The sequence below is a fragment of the Manacus candei genome, unplaced genomic scaffold, assembly GCF_025592945.1.
Source record: "Manacus candei isolate 608988 ecotype Guabito, Panama unplaced genomic scaffold, ASM2559294v1 h1tg000050l, whole genome shotgun sequence".
Lineage (NCBI taxonomy): Eukaryota > Metazoa > Chordata > Aves > Passeriformes > Pipridae > Manacus > Manacus candei.
Window position 1 is genome coordinate 19,016,959 of NW_026138098.1, and position 17,188 is coordinate 19,034,146.

Below are 17,188 nucleotides of genomic sequence, written 5' to 3' on the forward strand. Positions count from 1 at the left end.
CACAAGCAGATGGTACACTTTAGGATATAGAAACTGAGATACAGCATGTAACTAAAGTGAGTTGGGAGCGGATTTTGCTGCTGCAACTGTTTACAACAAAGAAAGTTTTAAGATCTAAGATCTGATTAAGTTCTTTTTTAAAATTTATCTCTGTCAGATACATCTGGGTCTTCTATTAATGCTTTATGACCAGAATATTTTACTGTCATATTCTACTGCCTTGAGGTAGGGAAAGGCAATTGTCCTCATTTTCTGTAGAGGAAGAATCTGAAGTATTGAGCAATCAGCTAACTTGCCTGAGGTGACAATGACTGTCTGTAAAAGAGCCACTCTGAATGCAGATAGAAAAATTGTCTGGAACTCTGGACCTTGACCTTCTCAGAGATATGTTTGGAAGAATCCCATGGGATGTGGTCCTGGAGGGAGGAGGGGACCAGGAGACCATGTTGATTTTTAAGGATTACTTCCTTCAAGCTCAAACAGCACTCCTCCTTGTGCAGGTAACTAAGCAAAGGTGACATGGATGAACAAGGAGCTCCTGACAAAGCTCATTACCTACAAAGGAAGCACAGAAGTGGAAGCAGGGACCAGTGACCTAAGAGGGGAAATACAGAGAAACTGAGCATGCAGGAACAGACTTAGGAAAAGGACACCTGTAGTTAAATTTGGTTAGGGATGTGAAGGGTAACACTGGGGCCAGTACTGTTTAACAACTTTGTTAATGACCTGGAAAATGGGACTGAGTACACTCTCGAGTAAGCTTGCAGATGATATTGGGAAGAATGATTGGTGTATCAGATGATTGTGTCATCATTTAGAGGGGGCTCAGCAGGCTGAAGAAATCAGTGAACAGGAACTCCACGAAGTTCAACAGAGAGTAATGCAAAGTCCTGCACACGAGGTTGATGAATAAATGTAGTCAACAGTGTATGTTGGGAGCTGACTGACTGGAAAGCATCTTTACAGAAAAGCACCTGAGATGCTCTTGGACAAGTTGAACATGAGCCAGCAATGCACCCTTGTGGCCAACAGGTTCCTGGGCTGCATTAGGAAGAGCATTGCCAGCAGGTTCAGGGAGGTGAGCCTTCCCCTCAGCACTGGTAAGACCACATCTGGAGTTCTTTGTCCAGTTCTGGTGTCCCTGGACAAGAACATGGGCTTATAGGAGTGAGTCAAGTGAAAGACCACTAAAATGATTAAAGGATTGTGGCAAGTAAAATACTAAGAGAAGCTGAGGAGGCTGGGATTGTTTAACCTGAAGAAGAGAAGGTGCAGAATGGTTCCTATAAGTGTGCATAAATATTTGATGAAAGGGTCTAAAACTAAAAGCAAAAGTGAAGCGTGTCAAGGGCAAAAGGTGTTCCTTGCTGACTTCTGAAGATCTTACCTTTAGAAGTCACATCCTGCTCCCCTGCTTCTTGCATGTATTTCACCTTTAAAGCTGCTGGGTCAAAGCTTTCAGTGACATTCAGTATTAGAGCCTAAGCTGGTCTGGCTTCTGAGTGGAGACCATGCAGTAGCCTGGTTAACACAGAGCAAAAATTAATTTTCTTGGAGTACTGTGTCAGGACTTGACAGGGGGAAAGTCACCTCCTACTGGTTTCAAAAGCCCCAGGCAGCAGCACGAGTTCTGCACTGCAGCACCATCTCCAGCTGTCGTTAGCCAGCTTAGTCCCAGTGGCTTCTGAAGGATAATGCAGTTTGGCATCAGGAGAATGAATTTGCAGTGCTTTATCTGTTACTGTGGGCAGTCTGGGGCACCAAAGAGTGCACCAAAGGCACCCTGAGCTGGGGAATGGCAGGCAGCTTCTCGGTGCCTCTGCTCAACCAGATAGCAGGTAGAGAAAAACTACAAACAGAAATTACTTCATAACATTTGCAGGTGAACAGAGTTAAGCTTTTCATGGGATTCGCTTGATGGAACTTCTTTTGGTTGGGAAATGCTGATTTGATAAAATGAAACATCATATGGGTATGTTTTCATTTGAATGAAACTTGTGCTAGGAAAGGTTTTTTGAGCTCAGGGTAGAATTTTTAATACAAACTCTGCCCTGAATTGGTCTTGTATTCCAGAGGTTGTATAAGCAATTAAGATGTAAAATGTATCCATCTGAATCCATTTCCTCAAAAAAATTACTATGGAAATGTTCTTGGAAAAGAGAAAATTGCAGGAAGGGCTGATGGATAAAATGACACGTCTAAGGAGAATTTGAACAGTGCACAGTGATGAGGTTTGAACCAAAAAAAATTGAGTTTCCTGTAGAGCACAATTGAAATGTGAAATTCATTGTCACAATAAAAATAACATATGGATTAAAAATAAAATTATTTGTGTTCATAGAAGATAAGTCTACCTGGGCAATCAAAGAAAGATTTCTGGAGGCAGTCATTAACTTCATATGCCTTGTGTTGTGAGGAGCAGTTCAGCTTTAGATAAAATATGATGAGGCTTGTGTTTGCTTCAATAATGGATTGCTTTCCTCTTCTCTTCAGCCATGGAGAGGTGACAGTGGCTGTGCATTTGTCACGTTGTTGGTGCCTACTGCCTGTAGCACTTGGTCTGACCAACATCACCCCCTACACTGGTGGTTTCTCAGTGAGACCACTCCTGTAATCATTAGTTTTGTGCTTGATGTCCGAAAGCTGACAGTCCTTAAAACACTGATGGTTCTCACTGCACATCCTGACTGTGTATTAATGGGACAAACATGTTATTGTGGTGTTTCTCAGCTTGCAGGCAAGTATTTTAATTTCTGTGTATTAGTCCTTTGATGAATGTTATGAGGATATGTGATTACTGAATGGTAACCTGCTCCTTGCAAGTTGCAATTTTAACCATTTAGGAGTCAAGAACAAATAAATCCACCCTGTCTCTCTTTTCCTATTTTCTTTCTAATGTTATCCTTCTACCCTCCACAGTTGCTCCTTTTTTTTCCCTCTTTCATCATCATGTAATTGGACTTGCAATTTCCCCTTCATGCCTTCTGAGTTGCAGGTGAGAGAAGGGAACATTCAGCTGTTTACCTCTTCTAGAAGTGTTCTTTATAGCCTAGCAAATTTAGTGAAATGTTTATCCACTTTACAAATTGGAACTAAATGCCATCGCTTCCCCAAGCAGAGCCAGTCAGGTTCAGCTGTTGCTGGAACTGAGATGATGTTATTGCTTGGGTGGTGAAGCTGTAAGTTAAGTTGTGCTTTTTATTGATTGAGGATTTAAGTTGGTCAGTGGAGGATAAAGAAAAATATATGGGAATTAGGTAACAGATTTTCACCACTGGTTGAGTTTGAGGATACAAAAAAGTGAAACCATACACAATTTACCTGGCAGTGAGTTTTACAATTGCAAGTTAGAGACTGACAGAGGTATTTCTGATGAAGTTTGAACTGGATAATCATCTGGTGTGTTCAGTGTTGATCCTATCTGCATCTCAGTGACTGATTGTGCTTGCGTTTTCAACCTTGGGATATGGGATGTCTTGGGATGTGGAAAAGCTGCCAGACATAAACCTGTTTGGTTTTCTGAATGGGTAAAACTGCCTGGTGTGCCAAATTTTGGTTGTGAGTCTAGATCACAGGCCCTGCCAGGTTTCTAGATGGCCAGAAATCCAGGTAAATAATTTCTTTCTGTACTAGAGATGAGGATCAGCAACAGGTTTCAGACTCCATGATCCTTGCATTTGAACCCACAGCTGGAATTCTCATCTATCTCTGGTGATGAGACACTGGTGGCAAAAATTATACTATGTCATAACTATTTTTTAACTTACTCATACCCAGAATTTTTGTAAAGTTTTCTGTGCATTGGAGGCATCAACATGCAGCACACTTCAAAGAGATGATCTGCTGGTCAGGTGCTTTCTACAGACATAGCTTATGACAATGGTATGGAAGCTCTTTTTTAAACATAGAGACATATGCAAGAGTCAGTAAACAAAAAGGTTCTGTAAAATATGATCTTAGGTTGTGGGAAGAAAGAAGTTTTCCAGGGCACGTTGGTCCAGATCACTGCTTTTTTTTGTTGCCCTTGATGTTTTGTTCTCTAAATACTCTTGCCTTTGTTTAGAGAGAAACAGAGCAATAAACACAGAGCTCTGGATTCAGAATGCCGTGGTTAAGTGATGTTTAGGTTTGTTTATCATCTTTTCTCAGTGAGCACACAGTTAAAATCTCAATTTTAGAGCATAAACTGGTCAGAGTTTATGGCAGGGTAATATACTGTGCTCCTTAGACAGTTCCTTTTCTGACATATTTTGGAGAGCTGGGAAGACACCTCACACAGGTTAGGCAGAATCTGCTGTCATGGAAGGGTGAGTATAGCTATTTGCTAATCTTTAACCCAGAGTGAACTGTTTTATCAGTCAGTAACCAGAAGGCTGTTTATTCTCAGGAGATTTCATTTCACCAGTAAAGGTGGAGACCCCAGCAGGTGAGGGGGGTGGGGTCATAATTTTTTTTGGAGAAGGTTCTGACCAAAGAGTCTGGGGAGGGAGGAAAGTGGAAGGGAAGTTTTCTGTACAGAGGACATACTGCTAAAGTCTTTCCTGCTGAGTTCAGCTTTGTGACTGATGATCTGTAGCCAATTCACTGCCAGCTTTCAGCAGATATAAGATGTTGAAGTGCCTGTGCTTACCTGGATTAAAAAATGAGCCTGTATAAGGCTCAACCTTCTTGAAAATAAGGGAACTTTAGCTCTGGTTCTAACTCTGATACTAGACCCTTTCTGTACAAATAGAGCAATTTCCTAGCTCTGAACTCCCTCAGATCCGCTTGAGTATATTAGCTAATACGCTAAGCCTGTATCTAAAAATACCCACACCCTATGGGCACTTGCTAGAGCTGTAGAAGCCAACAAGTTTGCTCACAATCAGAGACGAGGAGGAATATTTTATGAGTTCATGTGGGTTCACCAATCCTGTCTGTTGCAACCAGATTCAAGACTGAATTTCACCTGAGTTAGATGCCAAGCCTAAAACATGCTTGGATTTTCAGAGGTTGTGTGAGCTGTAGTGAACTTCCCAGCCAGTCTTGAGGCTTGTAGTGACATATATAGGCAGGATGCTTTCTCTATGTTCCAGTACCTGAAACAGAGTAACTGCAGTGGTGCTAGGTCATGAGAGCATTGCTAGGATTCTGTCCCTGCAATGACATTGGGAAAGAAAATGCCTCCAGTTTCCCAGCAGCAAGTTCATGTGAGATTTACTGTCTAATAAACCTAAGCTCTTCTTTAGAAAATAAGATCTGCCAAGTGGTAAACTTTTCTACAGTTAAAAAACTTCATACAAGTGGGGAAAGAGGGAGTTCAATCTCCATTACCCCTTTTCTCCTTGGCACATGTGTGTGAGGAGATCTCCAGGTGAAAACTACCAGATGGTAGTTTATATGCAATGTGAACAACTCTTTGGATTTTATTGCAATTCCTGCAGTGTCAAGTATACTTTTAGAGTCTTCAGCCCCTGCAATCCAGTGATTATGTGTGAGTCTTGGATTTCGTTGTTGAAAATGGGGTTAACAGAGAAAGCAGGATCCAAGTATGACCTGGAAATTCAACAAGAAGAAAAAATTTATATCTTTATCTATATTGTGTTTATTCCAGTCTCATCATATTCTATAGTCTAAGTCATGAACTTTTAACACATTTTTAAAAGGACTGAGGGTTGTTTCATGTAAGAAGATAAGTGGTAACTGGAGAGTGTAGCACAATGTTGCTGTCACAGGACACCTATAGCTGCACAGTTACCTTGTGCAGGGAACAAACTGAGGCAGCTGCCATTTTCTGCTTTAGTTATGATGCTTATGTGAGCAAGCATGTGCTCCAGCTTTTTTCTCTCACCAGAGATCTGTGTTTGCTGTTTGGAAAACTCAGAAATCTGAGTTTGCATCAGTTTCATCATCTTTCTTACAACTCATAGCATTATAGGCTCTGGAGAAGTCTAATCATGCTTGGAGTCATGCTGTGTCCTTGGCCACAGAGACGCTGTGAATTTCACAGGTTAATTATACTTTGGGTATAACAATATCCACGTTAAACAGCACGACTTTCTATTTCGTTGGATACCTCCTTGTTTCTGTGTTTTGAGAGATGGAAAACAGAAATGGAGAAGTGAATGGAAGAATAAAAGTCTGCATTTGCTATCTCCTGGGCTCCTATCCCAAACACTGAGTCTTGGGCGCTATAATGTTATTAACAGATGGGACACATTTTGAGATATTATTCCAGGGAATAGTGCCAAAAATCCTGGTAGTGTCTCTGCCATTTAGAAGAGTTAGCACTGTAGGCAGGCTCTCCCTAACCTGCAGCCTTCTGTGTTCACAACAAGGGAAGAGAGGATAATTAAAGGGTGAGGAATACCCAGGATCTCATTTGTACCTTTTGTTTAAGGATTTCCATCACTTTCCAAATATTCTGTAGTGTGCTTTAAATAGTGTCTAGTGTATTGTCTGAGCTTCTGAGTCTAGGTATGCAATGCCATGCTACTCAGGGTATACCTTGAATAGCTGAGGAATGCCTTACTACCTTGCCAATCATAGAATATTTTGAGTTGGAAGGGATCCACTAGTATCATCCAAATCTAAGTTCTGGTGCTGTGCAGGACAGCCCCAAGAATCACAGCATTTTCAAGAACTGGAGCTTTTGATCCTGGTACTGCCTTCACCTGTAGTGAGGGGTATTCTTTTCTTCAGGAGCTTTTGGGTCAAAACAGAGAATGTAGAGAAGTTTGTTGTGGAACAACACTGTCTCACTGACTGGAATCTCAAAGGTTGACTACTGGGTCAGTGTCTTCTTTGACATGTGTGTTCAAGCCGGGCCACAGTGTAGCTAAGAAAGTGGTGGGCCACTAAGTTCAGATGAATGTGCTCTATACAGTGACCACAGACATATTTTAATAGTTGAAGCAGATGAGCAGCTGTGGACAGGGATAACGTTGTTGTTGTTTTTGTTTTTTCCCTGCAGAGGGAGAAGTAGTTAGCTAAACTTGATAAAATTACCCAGAAGCTTCGTGAAAAAGGTTTTGGGTAGCGGCTGCTGCAGATTTGTAGTCACATGAGTGCATTTTGTGAATGGGATGGGGAGCTGACCTCTGTATAACTGCACGGGGCGTTGTCTGATAAGCCTTTTTCTTAACGACAGGCTTCTTTCTCTGAGAGCAGGAGCTGAGAGGGGTGAATATTTTCCTGCAAGCAAAGTGACTGGGTACTGGTTCACATATAAGGAGCTTTTAGTTCATTCCCCTACCAGTTATTTAGCTGAGATATTAATTGTCAGGCAATTTCTCTGTAAAAAGCTAAACCAGAGGCTATAAGTACCAAAAAACCCGCACAGGTCAAGGACTGTAGCTTTTCCTAAGCTTTGTAAAACTTTCTAACATGTCCCAGAGCTGTAGAGGTACTCTTGGGGCATGCTAAGGCTACTCTGGGGAAATGTTCCCCTCCAAAATGAGGTTTCTGGTTCTGGTGCTTTGCGAGCAGATCAGGGGCCAGACCAGGGCACCAGGTTGCCTGCAGCACAGCTAATATTGCCTGTATCAGGAAGGGATCCAGAGTGTGGCATGCAGACGGCAACTGTTGCTCAGCTTTTCCAGCTATCTAGAATAGATCTGACAAGCAATTAGAGCATGAATATATTACAGAGCCGATGGGGGATGCCTTTGTTAAAACTTGTGACCCATACTTAGCTGCTGTTTACATTGGCGGCCGCTTCGAGGGTGGGCAAGACCCTACCTGCCTGTCTTTCTCCTCTCTCCTTCTCTGTGCGGAACGAGCCGGGGAGCTCTGCATCTCATTGGATATTTCAAATGCTTTCTGCACAAGTCATAATTAATGCCGAGTTGTGGAGCTAAGACCAGATGTGCTGCCGAGATTATCTCCCAGGGCAGATCGGCTGCTCTCCGCTCTGAAGCGCTGGGTGAATGGAAAGCTGCCAGTGCTGGGACCCAGAATGTGTCTGATGCCTGAAGTCAGGACTTTCTTTCTCTGCCGCTCCTGCTGTCTGACACTGCCTGGTTTCTGCTTGAAGCTCAGCGCCTGTCATGTAGCAGAGTGCTGCACAAGAACGAGAGGTATGAGATGATTTTCCAGACTTTAGATTTGTTATGGTTTTCCTTCTAGAGGAAAAGCAGATATTTGAGTTTAGCCTTAGACAGAAACTAAGAATCTAAAATAGGAGCTGACTTTACAAAGGGGGAAAGAGTGGGAAGGACAGAGTCATTGTCCCATGGCCAAAAATACTAGTGGAGACCAAGCTAGCATTTGAAGATAGTTCTGGGGAGGAATGTTTCTCTTTGCTTTTAGATAGAATATTTAAATGGATGTACGGGATTGAGAACAATCAGCTCCTAGTATATGGAAACTAGTCCTTGTGTGGAGTGTCAGAAGACACACAGTTCTACCACAGACCCATTTGTGTGACCATGAGCAAGTTATTTCATAATTTTTTCTTGATTCTTAATTATCTGTTGCTTCCTTTCTTTTCCCTCATTCTTGAATTCTTTGGCTGACTAGAATGCTTAGTTTTTCAGGACTATCTTTTTCTTAGGTACATATGGCTCCTTCCATGCAATTCTTTTTTCTGTTGCTGCTGCAGTAATTCACATAGAGTGTGCTTGGGTGGGCTAGGGGAGGGGAAACAAGTTATAGGTTTGTGTGTGTTTTGTGCTGTAGAAGCAAATGCATTTCTGAATATCTGCCCGTGATTTTTTTCTCAGTGCTTTCATGTGTGAGAGGGACAGATAAATGGGAAACTAAGAATGAAAGTGGGAAGGTAAAAGCAGGCACTTACCTGTGCAGGTGAGCACGTACACAATCTTTATATCCGTAAACTGCCTGTCTGTGAGGCACCACATGCGTGCGCGGGTGTATGTTCTGTTGTACAGCAGCATCCAGGTGTAAGCCTGATTATCTTCCCACACATCTTTTAACGTGTGTGTAATAAGCTGTACATACAGCTGACGTAGGTGTGTCTGGACTTTTCCCCCTTTAAGCACATACGGAGTCCTCAGTCCTCCCCATGAAAAAAATCTACTCAAAACCTGACTTTATCTCTGTCTTTAGTTTATTTTGGTTGAAATCAGAGCTCTGAAGAGGAAAAATGTAGCAGAGAGCATATATTTTCCTGCCCACTGCATGTCTGGACAGCATAGCTGAATGTATAGGCTTTGTATGCCTGGAGCTGGTGGGTGAGCTATTCAGGCCAGGACAGAAAGCCTGTCTGTGTCTTAGTCAGTACATCATTCCTGGCTCGCTTTTTCCACAAAGAGTCACCTAAATCTTTAAAGAACAGAGGCAGCTTGTTGGAGTGGAGGAAAGAAATTCTGTAGCTCTGCTAGCCCATTTTTTTTGTATCTCTTGAATCTTTCTGAGATTAAGGATGTGGTTCCAGGCATGCTGGAGTTTTTTTCTGCTTTGAAACCAAACAAAAGGGCCTAACTAAAGATAAGGGTATGACAAGGAAAGTTAACCCTTAGGTTGCTAGCAATCTTTTGGCTTTATTTCCAGCCTAATTCTGTCTGGAGTGTGACTGGATGGCACTGACTCCCCTTCTTCTGAATGAAGAAAAAGACTTTAATGTCTTCCAGCGGGATCATCAAATGGAGTGAAGCGCTGCCAAGTTCAGTCTCAGCTGCAGGCCCCAGTGATTAAAAACAGGCCTGTGCCTCGAGGAACCAGCAGATGAGGCTGTGTGTGACTGGCTCCACATTAGATTTTCCTTGCAAAGCAGGGCAGTCCCTGTCTGACCCGGAGATGCCATCATAACCTGGTAGTTTCACGGACATTTTAGTACATAGTTTGACAAACTCTTCTGAGACCTGACTGAGGTGAGACGAACACTACAGGGCTAGCAGGACACTGCTTCCTCGGTTTGCCCTGTTTTAGCCCTGGGAGGCTGAAGTAGGCGCATCTGTTACATCTGTTACCAGTGTGGTTGTGAGAGCCCTGGTGATAATTCTCCTGAGGGCAGGCTTCATCAAGGTCCCCCAGCAGATGCCCACATGAAAGATTTCTGCAAGCCTGGAACTGTCAGCATCTCCAGCTTGCCTTTGACAGTCCCTTTCCAGCCCCACTCCAAAGATAGCTCTTAGCTTCCTCTTTTATGAACCTTAGCACTACTTTCCCTTTCTAAGCCATGGACAAGTTCTGCAGCCACTGCACAGATGAACAATTTCTCCAAGGCCAGCTTTCCAGTCCCACTCTAGCTGCAGCTCTGTGCTTTTTCTCTCTAAACACCAACCATAATGCTCTTACTGCCAAAAGACTTGGCCTGAGAGCAGTCTTTCTTCTGAGCAGTATCTGTGGTGGTCCTTGTCTGTGGCTCAGCAAAAAAAAGTAGGATAAAGAAAAAACAGAGATGCAGTGTAACTGGAAAAATGTAACAGAGGAAAAGTTGCAGTTAGCAACAGACTTAGCTTGGGTGAAGTATTTGGTCTGTGCAATGCCTGGTGATCTTCTCTAGTGCTTTCCCGGAAAAATTAGGATTCAAGGTAAAGAAAATGCATAGATCTGCAATTGGGGTTGGGCTGGAGTGGGGCTGCCAAACCGAGGTGGGAGGCACCTAAGAGAGCTGGGCTGGGAGGAGTCTTTCAGCCTGGCAATGGCTTCAGAGTCATCTTCCCACAAAAAATGACCTGTGCGGATTTTGTGATCTCACTTGCACAGCCCTTCAGCCCACACTGTCACACAAGAAGAAACCCGCACTTGTGCCAATTTCTTTCACTCATCATGTGATAGATAGGTCAGCTTCATCCTCAGTCGTGTCAGTTTTGGTCTCATGCCTGGGTTTTTTTTGTTACCTATTTGAAATGGTCTGGAGGGAGGTGGAGCAGTATTGCAGTGTAAGAATATTTCAGTGCCTTTGTTTCCTCCAAAGATCGTTATTTTTATCCAGGAGAAAAAGGTGTTACTGACCTCAATGTGCGAGAAGGGGGAAAGATGGGATCCCCAACATCTGGATGTGCAGCAGACAGTAATGGTGATGCTGTGCTTGTGAAGGGTCCATCTGCTGCTCCATCTGAGTCTCAAAGCAGGTCCCCTTTCTATCTCTGTTTCCTTAGCATCATGTTGCTTAATCTCTGTGTCAGTGGTCTCTGTTTGACTGTAGTCCACTTGTTATTCGGAAGTCACTCACAGGTTGATTGTACCTACAGAAAGCTCCAGCTGTTGTGCTCCAAGTTGAAGGCAAGGACTGATGTTGCCTGAAATGTATTAGAGCATGTTGCTGACCACAGACCAGCCAAGGCTCGGGAAAAGTAGACAAAGCCTCAGTGGAGATTATGCATGCAGTTGTTCTGTGTGTGCTCGCTTACGTGTGTGTCTGACACTGCCTTTGTCCTTGATCTGAGTTAAGTCTAGAACACCAGAACATGAGCTTTTAGAAAAACATTATATATGTTTTATGCCTGGGGAATGCAGAGCATTTACTTCTTTCCCACACTCTTCTCTAAACAGACACATTAGAAAACAGGGTTGTGATTCAACAAGTAGAGATCTGAGAAAACAGGGCTGCTATTGCCCTGCTGCTATCTACCACGGGCTGACCTCCCTGAACCTATATGTCTTGCATCTAGAAGAGTGAACAACATGTATCATTTAAAGGAAATAGATATGCCCCATCATGACAGCAGGGATTATGTGATGAGATTACCAAGCAACCTGTGCAAAAGCAGAAAGACATTCCCTATCCTAGAATGTAACTTCAGAGACACCCAACTCAGTGAAAATTCAAACAGATTAGAAATGAGAACTAGTAAAACCTTTACTCTGCAATAAATCCAGTATATACAGTGATAAAGATAAGTCGCTCCCATGCTCCGGGGCATGCCCTCCTGCCAGGATGAGGGAATTTCCTTTGAGACTTTTCATGGCCCTCCGGCCTTGATACTGTAATGCAGTTGTGTAGGCTGTGGTGTAAGGAAGGTTTCTGTCTTCTAATGTATAACAAACAGGCAGGGAAAGGAAATTGGAATTCAGGATCCTCCTTGAAGCTTTAATTCTGGGAGTTGAAACTGATAACAAAAGGTTTGTTTCACTGAGGATTCAGCAGGGTTGGACTGAAAATAGAAAGCAGGTATGGTTTGACATGGTATCTTCTATGAAGAACAGTGAACAGGCATTAGGAAGCTTCCTGCCAGAAGTTATCAGCCTCTCATGAATATAGCACTAAAGTAAAAATGGAACACATGGTCACTAGCGGGAAGGTAAGTAGAGCCTTAAGAAATGACCAAATTCCCTGGCCTGGTATAAGCACATAAGTGCAGCCATTAAACACTGCATCTGGCTATTGGTTGTGGAACAGTGTAAGTCCAACATTGCATGCTGCTTTTTTTTTTTTTTAGAGCTGCAGGTTTAACTACTGAATGAACAATCTGAAGATCTTGATATCTGTAGAGAGCTTCCTCTTGCTTTGAGAAATCTTTAAATAGAATTTCCTATCTGCTGTGGTCTCTTGTCATCTGAAATTCAGTAAATTCTGGGATTCCCTCACTTACTGAATTTTTATGACCAAAACCTGATTAACTTGGATGCTGTCCTCCATGACTCCACCACACGCTGTGGAGTGTTAGAATTAGAATTTCAGAACACAACTCAGTGGCTGTCCTTTTACATGGAGCAGTTTCCTAGTGGCAGGAATTGAACTAAGACCTCTGGCTCTTACAGCCTGAACTCCTTGTTGTCAAAAGATCTGGTGCCAGTAGTGGCATTCAGCAGCTGCTATTGGCCAGGAACTTCATGTTCCCCAAAGAAAGAGACAATGCTTCATACCTGATGATGTGTGTCTACAGTAGATCTGACTTAAGAATTAACCTAGGCCGGTCTCGTTTTAGGGTATCTGGTGCTTTTGATATTTCCAAGCTGCAAGAAATATAGCACACACTTTTTAGTAGAAAGGGCAATGGATTTTGCATGCGTTTTACTGTTATTTGTTTTTTTGGGGTTTTTTTGTTTTTTTTTTTTTTTTTTATTTTCATTCAGCAAGTTTAATTAAAGAAAAAGATATAGAAAGGGTCTCCCAAGATGGTGGGAGATTCTCACAATAGCCAGTTCTAATGTTGACAGCTGTACTCTGCAGTGTTAGCAATCCCTTCCTAGTGGGGTTGCTGCTTGTAGGGCTGGCTAGCTGCAAACTACTGGAGGGCAGCTGTGTGAGAAGAGCCTAAGAGGAGAGTGCATGCAGAAAGGAAATGAGTCCCATAAAGTCAGTGTAGCCTTTGTTTTGGTCTTCTTAGGACAGAAGATGCAATAAAAGTGTAATTACTTGATTCAAACTCAGCACAGATGTGGATTACCATAAGCATAATCTTAAACCCACCTTCCTTGTGTATGAGATATGAACTAGCTTAGGGCAGAGGATAGTTTGAAGCACTCATAAGAAGAGGAAAAAAAATCATTCATCATATAATTCTTGCTTTTAAAAATAATTTTATTCTTCAGAGTCTGTTAGAAACTGGGCCTTCACGGAGGCTCCCCCCTCCATGTGAAGGTTTCCCCCCCTTGTAAGCCCCGAGCAGTAGCTCAAGAGGAGTTTAAGCTGACACCCAGATGTCTTTCTTGCTCTCTGCTGTCAGGGATCTTTGGACAGCGGTTGGAGGACACCGTACAGTACGAGCGGAAGTATGGCCAGCGCTTGGCCCCGCTGCTGGTGGAACAGTGCGTGGATTTTATTCGGGAGCGAGGTCTTACAGAGGAGGGGCTCTTTCGGATGCCTGGACAAGCCAACCTTGTCAAAGATCTGCAGGATTCTTTTGATTGTGGAGAGAAACCCCTTTTTGACAGGTGAGTTGGCATCACCAAATTCAGGCTAGTGTATTTCTGACATGTAAAATCTGCTAGGAATGTCCTTGCAGTGGCTATCCTGGCTTATGTGTTCTTTCCACACCACCATTCTATTTATTTAAAATGCTGATGGAGCTTTCTCGTGCATGGTGTTGGGTGTGGAGGCCTTAGCTCAGTGCTCGAGCAAAGGGAAAAATGGGCTCATTAATCTATATGGGGCTACTCCAGTGTTTCATCTTCAGCATGTGTTGAATGAAAAACATTGCTAGATTTGGGTGCAGCATACTGTGCAGTTGGTGGGATCCCCTCATAGAAAGGGGTATAACAGGGGTGAACTAGGTATTTCATTGCTTTCAGATGTTGCATTCTCCCTTGTCACAAACACAGCAGATCTGCCTGGGGCAATAGCTCGACTCTTCCTTTGTCACCAGGTTTCAGAATAGTCACCACCATCTCACACATCTTCTCTGTTATGCCAGAGACTATTATGCTCAGCTTAGTATCCGTTCCCATGGGAAGTGTCAGACCTGTCTCTGAGCGCTCCATCCAAGGGCAGCCAGGGAAGGGACAGCTCTCAGCTCTGCTATCTCTATGTTGACCCTGAGCTCAGGCAGTCAAATGATCAGAAAGGTGAATGCTCTCAGGACCCTTCCAGTCAAATCCTGTCCATACCCTGTAACTAACATTTCCTCTACTCTGTCACATGTACGTGCTGCCCAGAGTGAAGGTCAGCATTGTGCTAACCTTAATAATGCTTTGTGAAATAGGGCTGGACCCTAGCAGAGAACATTCAGGCATATTTGGATCCAAGGCCATTTTGTAGATCTGGCCTGATCCCTGTCTCGCAGATCCATAAGTGAGATCAGATCTGGGATCTTGTCTTGGAGACCTGGCATCATTTCTTGCTGGAACTCACTAGCACCATTTTTCCAGGTGATGCAGGTGGCATCTGATATATTACCATATATCTGATATATAACCTTAGGGGATCACTTCCCTTGGACCTGCAACCACCCTCAACATTGCCAATAACTTCTCTGCCTGCTATCCAGGAAGAGCTAGAACTCTCCTGCGTGGGCAGAAACAGTATTTGGTCTCATCTTGGGAAGAATATCTTAGGAGTTTATTTGGAACATTCTTCTAATTCTTCCCTTCCCTCAGCTTCCCAGACCACCCATCCTCATTTCTTTGATTCTTAACCACAGACAGTATTTGCTCCCTAAATGGATGTGTCAAACATTGAGAAATATTTTCATGAAAAAATAAGTTTGAAATCATTAAATTGTCTCAATCTTTTCTTAAAAAAAATCTTTGTATTTTTAATTGAATGTCTGGGTGTTCTTGTTCAGAATTAGAATTATCTTAATTGAATGCTTATACACATTCAATTATACTCCTGTGGAACAGGAGTATCTATGGAAGGAGTTAATTAGGAATGACAGTTTCAATTTCATGTTTTACTTTAGTGTTATCTATACGAACTTCATTGCTACAAAGATAAGCCAAGCCTCCACCCAGCATTTTTAAAGCAGAATAGAACCCTAAAGATGATCTTGTTTCAACCCCCTCCCATTGGCAGGGACACCTTTCACTAAAACAAGTTGCTCGGAGCCCATACAGCCTGGCTTTGAACACTTCCAGGGATGACATCCACAGCTTCTCTGGGCAACCTGTTCCAGTGCCTCACCACCCTCGGCACTGATCTATTTAGGCAGTGTAAATGCCTATGAAAATAAAGGTGCTTTCTGCATCTAAGTCTCCCCTTTAACTAGAGATCTCCACAAAGGAATGCCTGCCTTTCAGGTAGTCGATGTGTGATATGATAACTGAAGGTTCAGTACAGAATTAAAGGAAGCAAGCCTGGGGTACCTGACTGGTGTGATACTTGAGAGTCTCCCAGTTATTGCCTTTTGCTTTTTCCACCATGTCCACTGCAACTTGCAGACCCAGCTCTCTCTGGTCTTGTATATATATAATCTATCTTATGTATATGTATAGTCACAGATAGCAACAAGGGAGAGGCAGTTACACTCTGGCTAAGTGAAATGTTCCTCCTCCTAGCTAACGTAATTTTCTCTGTGTGTAACTCAAACTATCTAGGTATGGCCTGGAATGCTTAGGCAACAGAAGTGTGAAATCTTTATGCTTCTTTCCAAATCAGGTGTAGTGAAAGGAATATCCTTTCTTATTTCCTAGTTGCAGTCAGCACTTGTAGGTGTCTTTTGTAACTACAGTGATCTTCCAGACAGACAGGGCCTGCCTGCCCCATGGTGGATCAGATCTCTGTGATGACTGATAATTAAAATATTTATTTTTAAAAGGCTTGCTTTTCCAATTTGGGTTTTTAATGCATGTGCATGTTCTTATGAAAGGCCAGGTGTTGCTCTTTTGGAAGCACCTACAGCAGTCTGCTCCTATTGCGCTTTCATGCCACTGAAAGTTTGGCTGGATTTCACATGGCATCATGGATGAAACAGTTACTGCAGCCAGCAGCCCTGAAGCTGTAGTCTGGGCTCTGCTGCTCAGTGATAGTCATATCCACCATCCCTGCGTGAAAGTCTGCACTAAAGAAAAAAAAGAAAAACGAATAATGGTACTGATCTCATTTGTAGAATGTTTATAATCAGCTGAAGAAAACCACTATGTGAAACTGTGGTATTCTCAAATATGATGGAGCTGTTTAATAGGAATAGCTTTAGCAGGATTAGAAGCAAGTGGTATCTGCTGACAGCTTCCTGTTGTAATTTTTCCAGTTTTGTTTTAACCATGTGTTCCAAAAATGCTTAAAAGTATACTAAGTAGAAGAGATTCAGATTTTGGATAGCAAGAGAGATTTGAAGTTCCCTTGCCCAATGTTTATGATGTGTTTTTCTCTTCCTTAAAGACCGCCAGAATAATGGTGGGTAGGGAGGAGCTGGTGACAAAACCTGTTTAGACTTCCAACACTCAAAACCTTTGTGGAGGTCACCTGCAATGATTAACAAAGTTGTAAAACAGGAAACTTGAAATGAGGGAGAGGTATTGCCATACACCAAAAGCTGGATAGCTGGAAAGGGAAGAACAGATGCATCTTCATCGTGCTATGTAACACCTCAAACCCAACTTAAAGCAAAGGAGAGAAAAGAGGAAAAAGAAGTTCTGGGGTTGGGAGAGAAAATAAAAGCCGATATCCTATCATAACAGATGTGCTAGGAAATGCCAGATACCCCAGTCTGGGGGAGGGGATGTGACCCACAAGCCGGGCAGCCATGCCAAATGGCAGTAGAGGACCTGGAGGAAATACAGCTTCCTCCATTTTTTTCCTAACGATTGACTAGGGCACTTGGGAGCCTAGCCCATCACATGTATGTGTGTGCTGGCTGGGGAGAGTATCAGGAAGGATCAGTGGGAGGCTAAGAGCTTATGGAATCAGGAGCTGAGCTCT

General features: G+C 42.9%; 1 protein-coding gene across 4 annotated transcripts in view; it reads left to right on the plus strand.

The window, feature by feature from the left end:
- ARHGAP22 (Rho GTPase activating protein 22) overlaps positions 1 to 17,188 on the plus strand; it is a 142,775-nt gene that overhangs the window by 108,485 nt on the left and 17,102 nt on the right. For 3 of the 4 annotated variants that reach the window (XM_051800107.1, XM_051800108.1, XM_051800110.1), the window contains one exon: positions 13,557 to 13,764. In XM_051800107.1, the coding sequence (XP_051656067.1) occupies positions 13,557 to 13,764 (208 nt within the window). Of the gene's footprint in view, positions 1 to 7,821; positions 8,058 to 13,556; positions 13,765 to 17,188 lie in introns of those variants that run through there. The other variant, XM_051800111.1, reaches the window with a different exon arrangement.